Genomic DNA, 22552 nt, shown 5'->3' with positions numbered 1-22552 from the left:
CACACACTTCAATAACCATAGCGGGGACCAAAAGGGTGACTATTTTCTATATTTCCACTAACCCTGCTTTAAATTAAAACAAACGTTTTTGTTAGGTCTGCATTTGTTTAGGGATATATGGTAATCTTCACTCTGGAGATCTCCAGCTACTGCCGAACTATAATTGCAGCACTTCAATGAAGCCATGCTGGAAATTGTAGTTCAGTAACAGACTAGGAGTGATGTTGAAGTAAGCTTCTGTTGCGCTCATGACTATACAGGGGCTAGTGGGGTCATGGCAAATGAACAATATCAAAACTCTGTGCAAGAGAAAATATGATCAGGTATTTTGACTGCACTGCACTCTCAGGTGACACTAATGTGTTCTGTATCCAAACCTTAATGGACTGGATTCTCAGGTGGATGACATTCCAATCTTTAGTATCAGTGCAAAGGAATGTTCCAACACAATTGTTAGATTCACCATATACAGGTGTATGTAGGCCTTCACTGATTTAGTTATATCACGTGGCTCATCCTCACAGAATGACTGGTAAGTGGCAGAATTTTTTTTAAAGAATATATAATCACAAGGTTGGAATGAGGGATTATGATAGCCAGGTCATTGCCTTTGGCAAAATTGAGCTGATAATAAGAATATTACTCAATTTTTTTCTTTGATGTGTGATATATAAAATCCAAGAGCACCCATACACCAATACACATTGAATCACAACTCTTGTTGGTAGGGTCTATAGCTCACAGCAACTGGAAAGGTACATTATATATGGTTTATACAGGTCTGTTATTATTGATAACAGGACCCAGGAACACACAAGGTGTCTTGTGGTCAACAATGTGCAACTGCCATCAGCATCTGTCCATATACATTAGTTTGTATTAATATGCAATTAATTACTTATTCTACTCTGGTTTGCATTTGTATCAAATTGTGAACAATGAAATGTGCCATGAAAAATACATAATCTAGCAAATGTTATATTTGTCCTAGTATTCTAGGACTTCACTGATGAAGGTTTAATTTAAATAAGAGCAGTAGACCCTGTGTTCACCCCCCCCCCAAAAATCTAGCCCATTAGTGAAAAAGACATAGGTTTACCTAAAAGTCATTGATCCCAACGAAGAAGTGCCCTACAGTGGTGTGTATCTAGAGTGGGAGTTCTCCTATCTGGTACAACAATGCTACACACCTAGGGAGTCTATTATCAGACCACTAAAACTGAAGAAGCAAAGTCATAAGATCAATTACAATGGATTTATTAATAATTTTATAACAAGGGCTCATCCAAACTGCTCACTTAAAAGAAGTATTAGAGTTTACTTTTATTGGGTCACTAAGTTGCATTTTAAAGAGGGTACTTCTCCCTAAAATTAACTTTTGGTGTGGTGTGGTTAAGTGATTAGTATTGTAAGATAACGAAAGATAAGCAATTAAAAATAAAATTAAAACTAAATCCTCAAAGTATATCTGTCATCTAGTTTCCAGTGTCAGTAGACCAGACAACCAAAGAGCATTTCATTGCTCTTTGTTTGCTAAAAACAGGGCAAGCCATTATGTTTCAGGAACCCTTGAGTGACCAACAGACTACCTTGCGCATGTGATTAAAGAAGCCCTGAAAAGCTAGGTTGACTGAGAAGACAACAGTTGTGTTTGTGAACTTCCTCAATAATTAACAGAGTAGCCACATTACATAGAAAACTCCAATCAAAATGCCTATGTACTTTCCAGCTAAGTATCTTGAAAGCCTATGTCCTAGGCAACACCCTTTGAATAGATTTTATGTCTCACTAAGATAGAATTCAAAATATTTTAACTGACTTCCAGATGCATTCACCAGTGTGACACAAGTTTTACGAGAGTATAAAGAACTATATTCTAATCAGTCCTGAGTTTTATGTCCTAAATATATGCAAAAAGATGAAGATATGAACAACATACCGGAGTGTGTTCTGAGGTGGCCGGAAAGTGCGTCTCTCCTCCGACATGCATAGCTGCAGAATGGGCATTTAAAAGGTTTTTCCCCAGAGTGTAACTTAATGTGGCGAAGAAGGTTGCCCTTTTGAGTGAATGATGCTCCACACTGGTTACAGTGGAATGGCCGCTCACCTAGGTAGAAACAAAACCAGGGCCCTTAAAAATGACAAGTGGGACAATAAACCCAAAACCACAGTTTAATAGGTGAAGGTGCAATACTACCTACAGATAAAGACGAAGCCAACAAAGGGATGATCCCTTGGAACACAAATCATTTTGGTGGGAGAGCTGGAGCAGAATACAAAGCAAGTATAATGATTTCTATAATGTATATAAGTGTTTTATATACATTTCAAGACATATTGTCCAGTAAGAAGTAAACGATACAGTAGCCACAATTGTGTAAACTGGTAATTCTCAGAAATCACAAATGATATAGACACAGACCACCAATAACTCAGTAGTTTGGACATAAAACTTAATTTCTTAAACCTCTTGGTGGGCCTGCTCAGTGGCTGCAAAGAAGTATATTTAAGTGAAGCAGCATAAAAGTATAAACGTATATGCCTCTTATTGGATTAAACTTTGCAAAATGTATTGCATTTGATACAATATTTACATCACATACTTGTAAATGTAATTTCTGAAGCCAATTTAAAAGTTGGTCCGATAAAAGGTAACAAACGATACAAGTTTTGTTTCTGCTTTAAGAAAGGGAAACTGAGGTTTAGCAGCCTTCTTTCCAACAGCAACACACTCAAATCCACCTGCCTTATTGAAGAGAGGATACATTGCATATGTCTAGTCATTCCTCCGTTCCAATATGAAAGGTGTTGATTTGTGGCTTTGACTAAATGCCTGAAGAATCCGATTGTCATATTACCTGAAGTATTGCAAGCACACACACACACACAGAGACATGCTGTCATATTGCAAGGGGTCAATAGGGTAATACAAATAAATTACTGTCATCAATATTTTCCTTAACATTCTCCCAATGCTTTTCGATAATAATCATCCCTTTTCTTCTATACAGAAATGGCCAGACTATGGATCTGATTTTTTTTATTGTTCTGCAGCTCCCGCAATGCCTTAAACCTATTATTTCTTATTTAGTTATTACGGCACTGTGGCAGTAGTTCAACAATCACTGGACGATTTGTGAATTTGACCATTACTGGATCCTCTGTGAAATGTTAGACCATAATAAAACCTTAGGATGGCTGCCACAAGCACAGATGCTTGAACAAAACTAGGGTAAAATACTAGGGATACTCCATGACACATGCTAACCTACAAATGACAATTGCAGACAAATCAAGTGGAAACTGAAGGGTGGAGATACTTCTTTGTTCTCATGCTACACCTTTAGTTATCCAATGCTGGGAATTTTAATTCAGCAACAACAATAAATGCTGCTAAGAGGCCATTTTTTCCTAAAAACAGAAGCCAACTTCCTCTTAAACATCTGCCACATTGTATTTCTGTGTATTGATTTATTTATTGATTGTTTTTCAGTTGAAAGATGGTCAAAGAAAAAGAAAGAGGGTTGATGGCAGAATGGCATATTTTAAGAAGCCTACATCTTAGGCACACCTTTCAATATATGTCTCTACCCTTCAAAATAAGGTATTTACAGTTACATATTTCTGGCCCTGTATTTAAAGTAATACTTAAACTTTAGTAAATTTAACAAAGTGATCTGTTCCTTAAAGGTGGGTCTTGTATTTACAAAAATCTATGCAAGATTTTGTTTTAAACCCCTTTTCCTTTCGTTTGTAATTAAAGTTTGTATTTTTTTGCTATAATACAATGTACCCATGGCACACTCATATAAAGGTAAACCAATTCTGCAGCAGACCATGATCTTATCACAGAATATACAGACATAGTGCTACTGTAATATAAGGGACACATGCAGCCCCCTTAGTTTCCAAGCTCAAAAGCATTAGTATTGCATGCATGCCAAAAGTACACTCAATTTAGAAGGTAAACATGCCACTCTGTATGCCGCACTATGGCATCTAGTTTGTTCTCTATTGCTTGCCCTTCAGAACTTCAGTATTTACTACACAGCTTTCTTTAGAGATGGCTTTCATTGAGTATTAGTCATAAGTAATACATTGCTATACAGTGTAGCATGTTTATTTCCAAAAGGTGTACAATGCTCATAGGTACTTCAAATGCAGTGCACACCCTTGTAAAATATCACCATGAAATGTTGCAAAATGAACAAGTGAAGTTTAAATCAAATTATGTTTAAAATGATTGGTGTGCTTGATATCAGGAGGTGGGCTTTTATGGACTGAATCGTAGGACTCTTCCCTTGGATAAGACCAAACTGTTTCTCAAACCTTTGGTTTTTGTGGCTTCAGAGCACGATAAACTCAGGGATTGTTAACCTTCCTCAAATGACATCTCAACTTTCTGTCTTCAAACATCTGCAGTGTTTAACATTCTTTGGCTTAGTTTAACAAAGGGTGCAACCTGCTTTTAAAAGACAATTATAAGAAGCAATAACAGGCAATAGTATCAGGTAATATTAACGTCAGATGCTACAGGCAGTTAGGCTTCAGGCTGCTTACCCGTATGACTCCTTTTATGGACCATTAGCACATTGGGGCCAATGCAAACCATGCCACAGACGTCACATTTCAGTTTACCATTCGGCAGCCGGATGCCACCATCAAGGGGCATTTCCTGACTGCTGCGGCTGTCTGAGATCCCATTAGCATCAATCAGAGGCTCTTCTAGACCACTCTCATCATCTTGTAACTGCAGCGGTGTGTCTCGACGAAGAGGCTTCCTCTCGCCTTCATCATCGCTTTGCATCTCCATCTTCACTGAGTTTGCTGAAAGAGTCAATATTATCATCATTTACAACACAGTATCTGATAACTAATTAACAATGATTATATATAGGACGTTACTAATAAAACAATTACAATGCAAGCTATATCCTGTGTAATGCAGTAGTCCAATGATGAATTAAAGAAACACAAGATTGTCCGGACAACAATTTGTATTGTATCAATTAGTTGGATGCAAATGCTAGATGATAGAGGAATGATGCATAAAATGATCAAGTTGAAAAAGAAAATAATTTAAAGTACTGTTTAGAAAGGGTTAAAAAAAACAAGTTAGTTCACTTACCAAATTCTAAGACTATACAGGGAAAAAAGTTAAATAGCTTAGGGTAAAAAGGTGTGTGCTTTGTGGAAAACTCCCACAGAACTATATTTATGCTATCATTACCGGTATTAAAAGAGTTGTAGCACCAAATTTATAAGTTACACATCTGAATTGAGATAAAAGTTACAAAAAAATAGAAGGCCCTGTTTACATGTCATAAATTGTAACTTCTGCTGTGTTATCTACAGGCAACCTTTATCTGTTGCCTATACAATCCCTCATGGTGTGGTACAGAAAGCCCTAAAATGTGAAATATATTGTACGATAGACCAAAGAAAAAAGAACAGCAAAGATATAGATTTTTGGAAAGTGCAGATTAAGTAAAAATATATAACTGCATACACAGCATTTTCATTTTCTGGAGGTAGTGATGGTTTAATCACTGGGATACCAGACAGTAAAACTAAGCAAGAAGTGTTGGCAGATAAATGTTAAATGTCAAACTTATCAATAAACCCCTTGCTTATATATTCCACTCTTGGTGCAAGCACTTTAGACTTTCAATCAGACCCATATATCTGTAAATAGACAGAATGCATTTTCCAAACTGAATGCAAAACATGTAATGGGTCTCTGGAACCAGGCTCAAAAACCAGTATAATTTTTGTAAAATTGTGTGGCTGAATGAATTTAGGCCATGCTAGAAGGAAACCAATAAAGATCAGGGAATTATGTAATATTATTGTCAGTGGATCAGTAGAACGATTCCTCCTCTATTCTGCTCTCCAACCTTATGAAACTTTGAAAGACTCATAATTGTCACGTATGGAAGAAAGAAACAGTTCAGTTGATGTAGCAGGATTGAGAAATAGCTTTTTGTGCCTCCATAGTTCATAAAATAGTTCAATATAAATCCACAAGGCTAAGTTCACTATTCGGGGCCAAAGTGGTTGTTAAAATTGTTTGGCTGCTAACAGAGATAGCAGCAATATTCTGAAGACCTTCCTGGTTGTCAACAAAAAAAACATATTTTGTATATACAGTAAATGGCTTTATTTACTGTATATGAAAAAATATTTTTTAAATGGGTTCCTTTTAGAGAGACCTGGGGTAGATTTTGCCTTTATCATAATGGTCCTGTATTATCTATTAACATCTATCTAACCTATCTAACATCTAGATAGATATCTATCTATTAACATAGACAAGCTCTGCCAAAGACTTGCTGGGAACCAGCAGATGCTTGCTTCATTCTGATTGCACTTGCCAAATAAAACGCTTATTAGCTGCTATAATTTATTGGAAAGGGGTAACCTTTGCCCATGTTACCATATATTAGTTCAATAATAACTTGATTTAAACAAAGGGGGTGTCAAAACACTCCCAAAATCAGTCAACTGTTGACGCAAAGGTTCAAAAATGTTGCTAAAATAGCAGTTACAAAGCACACTCACACAGGGTAATGTTGAATAAATAAATACTGCATTTATGTAAAACAAGTAAATGAACTGGCATTAGATAGCTTAAATATGTGCTTAAACAAATACTATACATTTGCTACAGAAGACATAAGAATCTAAGATTAAATTGAAGATAAAGCAACTGGGTTTCCATCTTGGTGAGCTGTGCAAGTTTTTACCTTCTACAGACTTCTTAACCCAAAACTGCTTCTTGCTGCCCCTGGCATTTTCCACTTGGCCAAAACAGCTGGCAAATGTAGGCTACAGCCTTTTTACCTGGCTCCTTGTGGTCTGTACATGTGTGCCCACAAATAATGTTGCAGAATCCATGAAAGTCCACATACTAGGGAAGTCTGACCTCACGCAGCCCCATCTTTCAGATGAGCTTTTCTTCATCCTTCCACTTATAGATCCTGCCGTCAGTGCTTGTTATGTGCCTGTATCCTCTCCCACAGGGATGGAACGGCGAACAGCAAATCTCCATAGAGGATAAATGCTACAAGAGGGATCTCCTCTTTGCTGTGCAGAAAACACCTAAGTTACACAGCAAAACCAACAATGAACTCCTGAGCATGTAATAACCACAGCAGGTTTGTACAAGTGGTCTTGGATGTACTGTGCATTATGGGGTATCCATACCCAAAAAAATTCATACTCAAAAAAACGTTAAGGGAAGACGTTACTTTATATTCAGAAACATGTACACTAAAATAAAGTATATAGCAACAAGTGATTAGCAGACTGTAAAATCTGTTCCCAAAGAAATATACAAGTTAGGCACGGCTAAATAGCAACTGTACTTTCTAGCCTGATTGTCTGCTTAGAACTCACTAATGCCTGTTTTTGTTATGGCAACAGAATTAATGTGAACCTTTTCAGTTATCTCCCTTCTACATTTACCCCTACCACTTCTACAGCTGGACAGTTCAGGAATTAACCATATTATATATTTACAGGGATTGGTAATTGGTTCTCCAAATTCAAACTACCTCTTACAAAGTATTAATATTATTATCCTTTATTTATAGTGTAGTGCAGGAGTGCCCATACTTTACTAATTTGAGGTCTACTTTCAGTGAGGTTGTCCTATTATGATCTTTATCCATAAAAGCATTGTTAGTATTTTTGAAAATATTACTTAAATATTGATTTATCAGAAAATGTATATTGCTATTCATTATGCTTTCCAAACATAATAAATATTTGAATGAAAAACATGAAACAGGAGGGTGATTTAGACAAGCTTTTTGTTGACAGTGTCTTGGGATCTACTGATCATCAGCTAAAGGTCTACTGGTAGATCCCGATCTACCTTTTGGACACCCATGGTGTAGTGACAGGTATCCATGGGGCTTTAAATAGATTGTTCAACATTCACATGAGTCCCTGCCCCAAATAGTTAAATACATTCACCTCCCTATTTGTTCCCCTCCAAATTACTTTATGGACTTAGTATTATCAGCATGCAGGCCTTGCCGCACATTTATAATTTCACAACCTCTTACATTTGATAAGGGAATGTGACAACCATCTCATCATTATGAAAGTGCTCACTATCAGTCTGTCCTTACCCTATTTGAGCAATTCTCTAAGTAACTGTCTCTTCCTGAATTCACATGGTTTATTTGGTAAGACAACCCTTAAAGGTGATTAGAATGCTGGTTAAGCATAGACTTGCTAGATATACCGTACATAGTTAAAAATGAGGCTGGAATACAGCCATATTCCACTGGGCTCAGTATTAGACAGAAAATCATAATGCACTTAGAAGGAAAAGTCTTCATTCACTGTATTTTTGGGATTTAATTCTGGTAAACCTAAAATACATGTTTTGTTCTTATCAAAAGATATCTTTTTTTTCCCACTGTTTTTTTTTTTAAATCTGTACTACTAGGATGAAAGGTAAATGTATTAACAGCGATGAATCATGTGTTTGTTCTTAACTTGCATACTTTACTACAGCTAAGTGTGTACTGGGCCACTGGAAACAACATGCTCTATACTTTTCATAAATAAAACAAGTTTAGGTGAAGAAAGAAGCCCTTGTCTAACTGTAGATTATCAGCCAAAAGTGATAGGACATAGTGTATATGGTGCCTAAAGTCTATAGTGTACAGCATTTAGACCTTTTCTTCAAATTAGAGTATGGAGCCATTAAAAAGCTCCTTGGCCATGAAAAACACAAAAAGCACCCACACTCCCTGGTCTTATTACTTAACAGTAAGCTGAGCTACAGAAATACAATAACATAGTCTATAACTGCAGATCAACTTGGCAAAGAAAGCTCTACCTACAATGTTATGAGTAGGAAAGCAGCATCTACATACTGTTCCATGTTGTAACTGGAGATCCACAATCAATTCACAGACCCCCAGCAAAAAATGCATAATAAATTGTGTGTGTGCAAAACAGAGTTCAAAAGCTAACAGTGTGAAAGCCACAAGATTCAGGAGCAGTGCAGAGCTGTTTAGACAGAGCCTGTCGTGCGAACTGAAACCTGGAGGCTTCCACGGAATACTGAGGTCAATTCTTGTGGGAATGTTGCCGAGCCTGTACAAGAATAAAGTGCTTCAGCTCCAAGGGTTTAAACAAATAAATACTTGGCAGCTCAGCTACTTACTGCCAATTTCTAGCTTGGAAATCTAAAGCCAAAAGCAATGTACTACTTGACAGAATGGTGGGTGTATTCCTTACACATCATTCCTGCTCATCTCTATGCAAACTCCATAAGTTCTCTCATCTTGTTTATTAGGGAGGTAAGGCAAGAAAGTATAGACTTGGTCTAAGATGTTAAAACTGGTGGTAACCCGGGTACAAGTCATTTTATGTTCATCAAGCTATTTTACTGGTAGAGAATGGAAAACAACTGTAGTTCCATTTTAGTTATAAGAGGCTTAATAATCCTGATCTTAGTTAGAACCATAGAACTACACACATATTTGCACAAAACAGATATCTTCTTCTCTGGTGGCATAAAAAAAGAAATATAGATAACCACAAGCTTGGCAAGACTGAAATGAACACATAGGGCTGCTCACTAGCTGGAATCTAACCCCATTTGGTTGTCATGAGCAAATACTCTTGGGATAGCACCTTTCATCAAACTGATTTCAATATAAACTGGTACAGTTATTCTGATTTGTGACAGACCTTTACAAAAAATAAGACACAACCTTGCTTACATTTTTTTTAAAATTCGGCCCTGCAACAGGAGTCTACCTTCTCTGTATCATATACTGTAAATTAGACAGTGGTTCCTCTTGCACTCCAGACACATGGTTATTTATAGGATTGGGAGCTAGAGCTTTATAAGCAAGTCATGAAACCTATGAGATCATAGAGAACGCTAAGTGAAATATAAATCGGATATTAACTAACTTTCAAACAGAGATTGTTAAAGAATAAGTATCTAGACCAGTGATCCCAACAGTAGCTTGCAAACAACATGTTGCTTACCAAACTCTTGGATGTTGCTCCCTGTGGCCGTAAAGCTGGTGCTTATTTTAGAAATCCTGGCTTGAAGGCAAGTTTAAGTTGCATAAAAACTATGTTTATTACTAAGCAGAGCCTCCTGTAGGCTGCCAGTCCACATAGGGGCTACCAAATAGCCAATCACGGCCCTTTTTTGGCATCCCCTTAGACACATCTTCATGTTTATTTTGCTCCCCAACTCTTTTTACATTTGAATGTGGCTCATGGGTAAAAAAATAGTTTAGACAGTATCTAAACAGAGTTTTTTTTCACAATACAGTTATGGGATCCCATATCCAGAAAGCTCTGAATTACAGAAAGACCATCTCCCAGATAGTCCATTTTAAGGAAATAATTCTAATATTTATGAATATTTTGCTTTTTAAAACTTGTACCTGATATAAATAAGTTGCACAACTCCACATTGATGGCAAAACAATCCCATTCGGTTTACTTGATGTTTAAATGATTGTTGGTAGAATTAAGGTATGGTGATCCAAATGACAGAAAGATTCTGTATCCAGAAAACCCTAGATCTCAAGCATTCCAGATAATAGAACCTATACCTATACCCATTATAGTTCCAAATCTACTCCTCGTATGTATGCATGAAACTGTGCATAGAATGTACTGTAGGATCATTTTCAAAGTAGTACCTACTACAGATGGATATCCAGACTCATCACTTCAGCATAGCCAGTTATGTCCCCAATGCCTAATTAGCAATTTGTAACTCAGAGGGCATTAAAACACAGAATTACTAGTTGAGATGTCAGAGTACATGAGAATTAGCATTTTGCTGGAAAATCAGAGAATGATCTTTAAAGTTAGTTTGGTTTCAATTTGTAATAGATGGTTTAATGGTCCCCTGCAGTGATGGGGAGACTGGTGACCTATAAGAACCCTTGAGGTTTATTTAGAAAGGCAAACAACAGCTGCCCATGCACTGTACTTTGGTGGGTCATAAAGTATAGATTTTACTACAGAGAGTCTGCTTTAGGGGCCTGCTATAAAGAACAGTGGTGAACAGTGCTATTTCTCTGAGAAAGGAATATTTTAAAGTTCTTTTTGCGTGCGATTACAACATATTTATGTTAGATGGAAAAGGACGATAACCACTAAAGAAGCTATATTTTCACCACTCAAATAGAAAGATCCCTCCCTTACACGTAATAAATGCTATTATCTACACAGGATGCATGATGAATTTATGAAGAATGATAACAATCTCCTGAAGTATCCCAACTGTCTGGAGTTACATAGAAAATTAAGAGTTTCATGGCCAGCAACAAGAAGCTTCTCTATTCAGAGGACTATAAGATACACTGGGACATTAACCACCAGAGAGACTACAGTGTACAAATATAGTCACTTAATAATCATGCAGAATTTGCTTTGGTGACACATTGAAAAGGTTCAATTGGTAGTGGCTGCTAAATTCAAAGATTAACTTAGGGGAAGATTTAAAAAAAACTTTGAAATTTGACCCTCGAATTAAAATCGGTTTTTAGCGTATTCGATCGAATAGAAACCGAACGATTAAATAGTTCGAGTCAAACAATTTGAACATTTTTAGGATTTCTATTTAATGTGTAAAGACTTAAAAAAGTGCTGTGGAAGGTCCCCATAGGTTAACATTGCACTTCGGTAGCTTTAATTTGGCGAAGTATGAAGTCGAAGTTTTTTTTAAAGAGACAGCACTTCGATTATCGAATGGTCAAATATTCGAACGATTTTTACTACGAATCGTTCAAATCGAAGTCGAATGGTCGAATATAGCCTATTCGATGGTCGAACAGAGGGAATGCACTACTGTCAGCACAAGAAAGGAATCTTACATGTATATATATTATAAATGTGCATATATTTTGTTATCTTCTATGTAAATATGCCCTACAGCCAAATTTAAAATTATCCAGAATGCTTGGGACCTACGGTTTCCTTAATTTGGATCTTCTTACCTTAAATATACTAGAATAGCATGTTAACATGAATTAATCCCAATAGGCTGGTTTTGCTTCCAATATTCATTATATCTTAGTTTGGATCAAGTACATCATTAAAAAAAAATAGGATTATTTGGATAAAATGGGAGACGGTCTTTCTGTAATTTGGCGCTTTCTGGATAATTGGTTTCCGGATAACAGATCCCTTATGTTCAGGAGAACATTTTACCAGTGCAAGTTAAACTGGCTATAAATAGAATGACATTAGTTGCTGACGCACCACTTCACACCACTATAGGCCTGTGCATGAAAAAGTCTACATAACCAAAATATGGCAGGGGATCAGCCACATATCTATATGGCAAGTTTGAAAATTATGTTGGGGGATGACCACATTAAGCCGTTGACTAATCCGATACAAATGTGTCTGCACAGGCCCCAATTAATTACATGTGTTTAAATTTTCACTTGTTAAGGAAAGCAATATGGCAGCTCCCTGTTACATGTACAATTTCTAATACTGTACTTAGAAAAAGGCATACACAAAAAGCATGCATTTTATTAATTTGTGTGACAGTTAGGGATGTAGCGAACGGCGGAAAAAATGTTCGCGAACATATTCGCGAACTTGCGTCAAAAATGCGAACGTCGCGAACCCCATAGACTTCAATTGGAAGGCGAATTTTAAAAGCTAGAAAAGACATTTCTGGCCAGAAAAATGATTTTAAAGTTGTTTAAAGGGTGCAACGACCTGGACAGTGGCATGCCAGAGGGGGATCAAGGGCAAAAATGTATCTGAAAAATACATTGTTGACACAGCGCTGCGTTTTGTGCTGTAAAGGGCAGAAATCACACTACGTCACTCAGGTGATGTTTCTGGACACGGAATGTGAAAAAGCTCACACAGCGAGGTGGCACTTGGTTAAAGACTGGGCAAACAATGCCTGCAAGGGCAACGTATACAGTAGTGGATACGGAATATATTATTGCTGCTGTATCACTCAGGTGATGTTTACGGACACAGAATTATTATTGTTATTTAGACAGAATGTGAAAAAGCTCACACAGCTAGGTGGCACTTGCATACCTCCCAACTGTCCCTCTTTTGACCACTCAACCCCCTGTCCCTCTTTTGTACTGGAAAGTCCCTCTTTTCTCTGAACTGAACAGCTAACTTAATTAGCTTTTGGCAAAGAGCTCAGAACAGCTAACAGGTGCAAATAAGATACTTTGTAACAATTTTGACTCTGGTTGGTGCTGGTAGTGGTGAACTACTAGGAGGAGCAGCACACCAGTCCCACTCCCCAACACAGCTAGACTAATAGCACTGGGCTCTTATAGTAGCAAAGTAAAAAAACAAAAAAGAAAATAAAAGCAGTCCTTACAAGGACTATTGGGTTACAGGCAGCAGTCAGCAGATGAGAGATCAGCAGCAGGACAGCTGCCCACAGCAGCTACATACAGAGCACTGCAGTAGAAGGTAGATTACTAGCCAGCAAAGCTACCTAACCTAAAATGTCCCTCAAAATCCCTGCAGAGTTCTGTCCCTACAATACAGAGCAGTATCAAGTAGATTACTAGCCAGCAAAGTTACTATCAACTGTTCCTCAAATCACTAACCAGCTCTCTCCCTACACTAACTCTTCCAAGCACACACAGGCAGAATGAAAAAACGCTGCAGGGCTTCAGTTTATATATGGAAGGAGAGTGGTCCAGGGGGTGTAGGGGTGGTCCAGGAGGGAGAGCTTCCTGATTGGCTGCCATGTATCTGCTGGTCTGGGGTGAGAGGTCAAAAATAAGCGCCAGCTAAGGCGAACCCAAATTGGCGAACGTCGCGCGACGTTCGCGAACATTCGGCGGACGCGAACAGTCGATGTTCGCGCGAATTAGTTCGCAGGCGAACAGTCCGCGACATCCCTAGTGACAGTTGAATCTCACTGTTCTGTCCTCACACTTGGGAGTGACTAGGGGCTTAACATAGAAAATGGTTAAATCTAACTTACAGCCCTTATTGCAACCAGACATCCCATCATTATTTTGACTTAATGGTCCTCAAACCTTGCCGGTGCACATCTCACAGTTAACCACGCAGTAGGACAGGTGAAGGATTCAGTAGATGGGTAAATGTAACAGATCCGTCTGCATTACAAACTGACTCATATCTTTACTACTGTGGGGATATCCACAAAATAACCACAGCCTTGAAGACAGACGGTAAAAACTGCTGCTCTACCTGCATTGGACCAATGAAGAATATTTGCTGAATAGCTGCTGCAGGCTGAAGCTGTAGCAAATATGCTTTATTATAATAAATTAAAAGTCTGGGCCTGTCCTATAATCGTTAATGAAGCTGCGGTCTACAACACTAGGACATAATTATATATATATATATATAGAAGAAATGAAGGATACCCCATGCAGACACACCTATACATTATCTGGCAGCATCAAGCATAGCTCACAGCCATAGAACAGGTTCTGTGTCAAAATAGAAAGTGGCAGAATTGTATAAATTAATCCCAGGTACTTGCGCATACAGTAACTGAAACCATTTTCGCCACAGAAGTGAAACCTACTGATACAATCTATAAAGAATAGCAAAAAAAAAATATGTTAGATTGCAGAAAGGGTTCGTCTGAAATGTGTGTTTTGGAGTTAATTATTCATACATAACTAACTTCTATTACAGAAACATTATAATTTTGCAGGATTTGAATGGTGCAGAATATAGGAGCAAAGATGACAATTGTTTCACGAAAAGGCATGAATTTTGATTTTTCAACCCACAATATAATTGCTCCTGCCTCCTGCTAAGGTTAAGGTTTTAAAAAGTGACAATATGTGCAAAAGTACAATATTACCGGCAAAAAAAATTTTTTAATGTTTTTTTTTAATTTAGTGAGCTACATATGCATGAAAAGTGTTTTAATCCTGTATGGTACCAAAACACCATGAAGCTAAACATTTCACTGTAACACCTCCTACCTTGATCTGTAATGATCCAGCACAATTAGTAGCATTAACAACATAGTAAATAAAGAATGCTTTTTTTATCCAATAAATATTAAAGTTTGATAGGACATACCTCATAGTACAAGGTAATAATGTAAGAAAGTAGAATTACAAGAATATGGCACTCCACCACAGATACACTGCTCGAAAGTGGCCATAAACACTTTTGAGCAGTTAATCTGTGGTGGAGTGCCATATTCTTGTAATTCTACTTTCTTGGATCATATTTTTGCATCCACAGCGGAGGTGCACACAAGAATACAGGCACATTATTATTTTAAAAAATCCTCTAGGACTAAGGGGGTTATTTATCAAAGTCCGAATGTATCTCAATATTTTCTGCTACAAACTCTGATCAAATCCGCTTGGGTTTTTTACGCTTATTTATTATTACATCTTCCAGAAAATTTGCTTTCCAGGAAAAGAACAATTTTCACGATTTTTTTGGATTTCTTCATCCGATTTTCACGAATTTCACGTTTTTTCTGGAATTTTCACCCGAAAACTCTGAAAACGTGAGGGTATTACATGAAACCCAGCAAACACAAACACAAAAAATCATTGGGACTTCTCCCACTGACTTATATGCAACCTCGACAGGTCTGAGATGCTGGGTTTTCAGATCCAGACTTTTCCATCCTCCATTTTCGTGATTTTTGCATTGGAGTTTAGTAAATAACCCCCTAAGTCTCCTCTATCCTGAACCTAAAAATGTACTGAGGTTTCAAAGGCATCTAAAATGTTAGATCACCATCCTACAATTATCACCAGCATGATTATATTGTACATCAGATAATGATCCGAGTACATGAAAAAGAATGTGCAGCACTGCCTAATAATGATACACATTGTACCACTCAACATTACAAAACAGGTTTATAGTGAAATCAGAATTGGCCTTTGTCTATCAGTGGGATGCAGCAATACAACAACAGTTGAAGGGTCACATAAATCTATTGTCTAGCTTTGGAGAGTGTGCTGGGTAATGCTCAGCTGCAGCACAGTAAACAATATTATACACATGTTATCCTTCTGCCTCAGTCCCCGGGGCTCTTTTGCCCTTGGGAAACAAGCAGTTCCAAGGAAGATCTAAATGTGGGTGAGAGGCAACTTTAGATGCACATGTATTTCACATTGAAAACTGTACAACAAAGAAAAATGTGCAGCAGCCACATTGATCAGATACAAAAAGGTGTACACAACTGACACCACACCATAATGTCCTCTCATTACTTTTTTTGAGATGTAATACTGTAGTAGAATGAATGTCTTAATTTGCCCTGTGGTTTTTATACATTTCTAAAAAAGACTTTGCTCTGATGACAATTGTTATGCTTTATGGGATAGAACCTTTACCTCTCTTGAAGAAATACTGCCATAATAACCAAATTAAATTGATGTGTGAAGTCACTAACACACCCTTTATGATAATAGTCAGTAGTATGCTGAAAATAATAACAATAAAAATAATGAAGCAACACAAATGTACATCAGGACAGGGAAGGTAGAACATATGGCAGTGTGGACAAATGCCTATGGGAACAAGATGGCAAACACTTTCTGTGAATGCTGTCCAGTGTGGGCCCTTCAGATGAAGACTGTCTAGCGGTGCTAGACCTGCCCCTGCCCCGCCTCTATGCCCGTGGCATAGAGGAGGGGCAATCAATTACTTTCACTTTCCATTCAGCACTTCCTACATGTCACTGCACTCCTCATATTCCCCCTTCCCTCCTCAGGCTCTATAATTGTGTAGGGCACTGCACATGGACATTAGGTCCCCCATTCTGGTGCATACACAAGATTTTGGGGTGATACACAATTTCCCTTAATAACCGTGTCCACAAAATGGCTGCTGCCTGCTTGCTGTGATTGTATAATTCCAAGACAGAAGGAAACAAAATTTAAATAATAAATACTGTGTAAGTACAGTTTATTTTGCTCAACTAACATGATAGAAAAGAATTTGAAATTATTTCTTAGGGTGACAGGTCCCCTTTAATTCAGTGGTTTGAACAAAAAGATTGCATAAAAATGTGAGAAACTAAAGCCTTTTTTTAACAATCACTTTGTTTCAGGGACTCAAAAGTAATTGGACAAATTAAAAAACTGAAAATAAAATGTTCATTTCTAATACTTGGTTAAAAACCCTTTGCTGGCAATGACAGTCTGAGGTCTTGAACTCATGGACATCACCAGATTCTGTGTTTCCTCCTTTTTAATGCTCTGCCAGGCTTTTAATGCTCTGCCAGGCCTTTACTGCAGCGACTTTCAGTTTATTTGTGGGCCTTTCTGTCCGAAGTTTAGTCTTCAACAAGTGAAATGCAGCTCAATTGGGTTCAGATCAGGTGACTGAATTGGCCATTCAAGAATATTCCACTTCTTTGCTTTAATAAACTCCTGTGCTGCTCTGGCTGTATGTTTTGGGTCATTGTCCATCTGTATTATGAAACTCCTCCCAATCAATTTGACTGCATTTGGCTGGATTTGAGCAGACAGTATGTCTCTGAACACCTCAGAATTCATTTGGCTGCTTCTGTCCTGTGTCACTTCATGGATAAACACTAGTGTCGCAGTTCCACTTGCAGCCATGCACGCCCAAGCCATCACACTGCCTCCGCCATGTTTTATAGAGATGTGGTATGCTTTGGATCATGAGCTGTTCCACACCTTCTCCATACTTTTTTCTTGCCATCATTCTGGTAGAGGTTGAAAGAATGTTTTTCCAGAACTGTGCTGGCTTTTTTAGATGTTTTTTTAGCAAAGTCCAATCTATCCTTTCTATTCTTGATGCTTATAAGTGGCTTGCACCTTGCAGTGCACCCTCTGTATTTACTTTCATGCAGTCTTCTCTTAATGTCAGACTTGGATATCGATACGCCTACATCCTGGAGAGTGTTGTTCACTTGTTCAGCTGTTGTGAAGGGGTTTCTCTTCACCATGGAAATGATTCTGCGATCATCCACCACTGTTGTCTTCCGTGGATGTCCAGATTGCTGAGTTCACCAGTGCTTTCTTTCTTTCTCAGGATGTAGATTTTGCCACTCCTAATATTGTAGCAATTTCTCGGATGGTTTTTTTTTCTGTTTTTGCAGCTTAAGGATGGCTTGTTTCACCTGCATGAAGAGCTTTATCTGCTTCATTGATAGACATAACCACGGAATTGCTCACACTTGCCCATGAAATAGCATTTGAGTCAATTGTCCAATTACTTTTGAACCCCTGGTCCAATTACTTTTGAGCCCCTGAAATGAAGTCTGCAGTTCAATTGCATCTGAGTTGTTTCATTTAAAATTCATTGTGGTAATGTACAGAACCAAAATTAGAAAAAAAAGTAGTCTGTCCAAATATTTATGGACCTAACTGTAAATAATGGTGCCAAAAAATAAAGAGAACAATAGGCAGCATCTATGGACAAAAATTTAAGTCAAACGTCTGCTCTATTCCATAGGCCAATGTTACCTAGAAATATTTTAAAGCAGGTAAGAAAGTTGAAAATACAGTTGAAGCTGCTTTTTACACTCAAGTTCAAAGAGGGAGGTTCACGTTTATATTAACTTAGTGTGATGTAGACATCAATATTGTGAGACAATTTCAATTGGTCTTTATTTTTGTTGTATTTTTTAAAAATGATTTTGCTTTTTTTTCAGCAGCTCGTCATTTGAAATTTCAGCAGCTGTATTGTTGCTAGGGTTCAGTGTACCCTAGTGACAAGTTGCTGGTTTGAATAAAGGCTGAGATATGAATAGGAAAGCATGAACAGAAAGTTAAGCAATAAAAAGTAAAAATATACATTCAGAGAGCATTAATCTTTTTGCTGCTTGAGGTTTGTTTTGGGATACCATACGTTACAATGTTAAGATAAAATAGATTTTGGAATAGTGCACTGAATTCAGAGATAACACATTATTCAACTAGCTTCGGGGCATGAAGATGTCAGGTAGGAGTTCCCTTAATATTTGGTGCTTCTTACACCAAAGTCTATGGAGTTCTTTTGTTCATAAAATTCATAAAGTTTCTTACATTCTCACAATGCTAAATTCAGCTAAAACCCCCATCACCACAACAGAAACATGGACCCTAGACCAATGTATTCCACTGTTATTTAAGAGCAATGCTACCAAATAAAAACTCTACCTGATGGCTTCACACTGTCATCAAGGAAAAGCACCACAGATCTCCCAGGACCCAAAATATTTTTTATAAAATTTGCAGTTATGTGTTTTTGGGTGATTATCATCAGTGTGATCCCTTGTGAGATTATTTAATAAGCTATCTGCTGACATTAAGGATGTAATGGCAACTGCTTTGTGGACAGCCTGCTGTTTATTGGACCAAAATCGCAAAATGAAATAGCTATATTCTCCATACTCACCAAATCCAGTCTCAAGAAAGGTCTAATATAATGACCTAAACACTATTAAAACTCAGGCAGTTATGAGCTTTTAGTCTTTTTTAATTCTTACACTTCTTTCTTTCATAAACAGATTTTGCATTGTCTGAAAGTCAGTCTCTGGCATATTGTAAATACAGTATGCTGAATTGAAAACAGTCCAGGTGAGAGTAACAACTCACAATTTTTCTATATTTGAAAATTATTGACTCTTCAACAATCCCCACAATTAGATTACATGAAATGCATAATAAGCCACAGGATCCTGTCCTGCAATAAAATGTGACATGCTTATGAAGAGATGCGGGGTGCACTGCACAATCCTTATAAACTTACAAACTCGTCATTAAAGTAGATGTCTTTGTGTTAACTTGCTCGCTAGCTGCATGGTGCCTCGGTATTTCTAGATCACAGCAGTGCCAGTTAACAAGGGAACACTGAACATCTTCCAGATGCTTCCTAATCTCTCCTATCAACTCTATGGCATAACCAATGAATCAATTGAACTTACACTGCTGACCATATTAAGTTTCGCTTTGATAAGGGGGAAAATGAAAACCTAAGACACACAAATCCACCCGGATACGACCTTGGAATTGTTTGAGGGAAAATGTGGAAAGTCCAGAAAACCTGTTCTGTTAGAATAAAATACAGTTGGGAGGGAAATTCTCTAAGAAAAAAAAAAGTATTTTATTTCTAAGATTTTGGCCACCGGCCAGAATAACCTGGAGGAGCAGGGAAGGTGTGGAGGAGACTGGTGAAAAGTTTGTTAAGGAATAGGGTGGCAGGGATTGCAAATGTGATTTCAACTGAAACACAAACACTAGCGCTGCTTTAACCCTTTGTCTGCCTGCAGTTGCAGCTGAAATTCTAGCTTGCTAATAATATATGCATGGGTGCAGGCATGTACTGTAATTCCCAGCATACCTATATAGGCATTACTGGAATATTAGTCAGTGTCATGAGCAACTTGGGCAAGGTGCTCACAGATGCACCATATGCTCCAGGCTTTCATCAAACAAGCTGAAAGCTGTCAATGTTATGTTCTCCAGGGGGCTAGGGATAACAACATAAAATTGAGGTATGTAAAAACTATGTGTAAATTATTAAAAAAAAGATTTGTAATGCAGGAAAACTAACATTTAGAGGGAATAAACATGGGTTTTTAAAGAAAATTGTTCACAATTATTAAGTTAAATTTGGGAAAACAAACTTGAAATCCAGGAAATGCATTAGAACATGAAGGTATTTAAAAACAACAACTTTTCCTTACAATCCCTTACATTTTGTATTTCTTTCTAATTATCCATGCCCTGTATGCAGTCCCATATTAGGTACGATATAGGACCTGTTATCCAGAATGCTCGGGACCTGGGGCTTTCTGGATAATGTATCTTTCCTGTAATATGGATCTTCACACCTTACGTCTACTATAAAATCAACCCAATGGGTTGTTTTTGCTTCCAATAATTTATCTTAGTTAGGATCAAGTACAAGCTACTGTTTTATTGTTACAGAGAAAAAGGAAATATTTTTAAAAATGTGGATTATTTGGATAAAATGGAGTCTATGGTCTAAGGTTGTCTATTTAGATATATTTTTTTTACAATTATTATATATTGCTGTAACCCACAAACAAAAAAGCTGAAAATTATTTGTATGCATACATTAAATTGATCAATCATTTCCCACTAGCTTTCTTTACTTCTGCCCTTCCAACAGCTGCTGGGTCTGCTGCCTTCATTGTTATACCCCTATACTACTTCCTGGACATATTACTGTATATACTGACTGACTACTATACAACAGAGGAACATCTTAGCACTTTAATCTATCTGGATTTACACAGTGCGCCAGCTAACAGAAAGGCTGAATGTAAAATTAGAATGGCATATTTATTAGCCTTTTGCCCAACATCTCTGTGTAGTGCCATCTCATTATCATCTTTTTGCCTTCCTGTCATTCAAATCCCAGCCTTACTACTAATGCCAGTAACTTTGGATCCCAGAGGGCCTTTTTACTGGCCACTGACATAGATTAGAAAAACATATACCCACTTTGCTGCTTTTTTTGTACTGTGTCACAATGTGGTTTATTTTCCTGACTTGACAAAAACATTCATAGCAAATATATAAAAAGTTAACAATTAATGTGCACTGACCAGGAAACCTGTGCACGTCACCGCTGAAAAATGGCCCTTCTTCATCACCAGATGCTCATTGTGCATGCACAGAGGCCTTTCTTAGGTCAGCGGGCGTGTGCACATCTAAACTAGGCAGAGAATATTTTATAAATATTTAAATGGGGAAAGGTCCAAAACCAGGTAGCGCCTGAAAATTCTGGGAAGATGACAGGTATTGTGAATTTCATTAATTTTCCTAGGACAAAATGCCTCCTATTACAGCCTGGGGCTATTTTGTTATATGAAGAACAGAAAGCAAAACCTTTACTTTGCCAGTAGCTTTTATGGCAAGAAAAATTTTAGTCTGGAAAATTGCAGATGGCTAGATGTCCCTGTCCACCATCACCCTTACTTGTGTTTGGTGTGAAATCCTTATTCCCAGTACAGAATATTTCAGTTAAAATACATATTATTTACCTTTTCAAAGATTATTTCTCCAGCTGAGGCTGTCCCAAATATTATTTAATTATGTTTTCCTTACCTTATTGATCACTTAAAAGTGCCTGAAACAATGAAACAACATTCACGCACACTATTATTATTTACGGTTATATATATATATATATATATATATATATATATATATATATATATATATATATATATATATACATACACAAAAACCATTAAATAACTGAGAGAAAATCATTTTCTGAGATTCCCAAAGAGCATGTCAGTTTAATGTTTTTTGAGGTCCAATTTCTCCCTTTGGGCACTCACCTGCCACACCCAAAGTCAATCAGAAAACCGCCAAACCACTGTTAAGGTCATGGAGAGACAGATATCTGATATTGTTGTCACTTTAGCTTAGAGCTTAGGGCAATGTGGGGAAGGTTAAACTAGACTGATATCCTTAAAGGGGAACTATAGTGAAAATGAAAATGTAATATAAGCTTCCTGAACTGAAGAAACATTCTAAATACTTTCTAAATACAATCAATTAAAAATTATGCACTGTTTCTGAAATAATAAAGTTTATATTTA

At 37.3% G+C, this 22552-nt stretch overlaps 1 protein-coding gene across 7 annotated transcripts in view; it reads right to left on the bottom strand.

Moving 5' to 3' along the window:
• ikzf2.S (IKAROS family zinc finger 2 S homeolog) overlaps positions 1-22552 on the bottom strand; it is a 56110-nt gene that overhangs the window by 13552 nt on the left and 20006 nt on the right. For 5 of the 7 annotated variants that reach the window (XM_018238949.2, XM_018238953.2, XM_041578040.1 and 2 more), the window contains 2 exons: positions 4561-4827; positions 1940-2107 (listed from right to left, as the gene is read on the bottom strand). In XM_018238949.2, coding sequence (XP_018094438.1) covers positions 1940-2107; positions 4561-4827 — 435 coding nt within the window. The remainder of the gene's footprint in view (positions 1-1939; positions 2108-4560; positions 4828-22552) is intronic. The other 2 variants (XM_041578042.1, XM_041578039.1) reach the window with 1 other exon arrangement.

This window comes from Xenopus laevis, chromosome 9_10S, assembly GCF_017654675.1.
Source record: "Xenopus laevis strain J_2021 chromosome 9_10S, Xenopus_laevis_v10.1, whole genome shotgun sequence".
In the NCBI taxonomy this organism is placed as follows: Eukaryota; Metazoa; Chordata; class Amphibia; order Anura; family Pipidae; genus Xenopus; species Xenopus laevis.
This window is presented reverse-complemented; position numbering and strand designations above follow the sequence as displayed.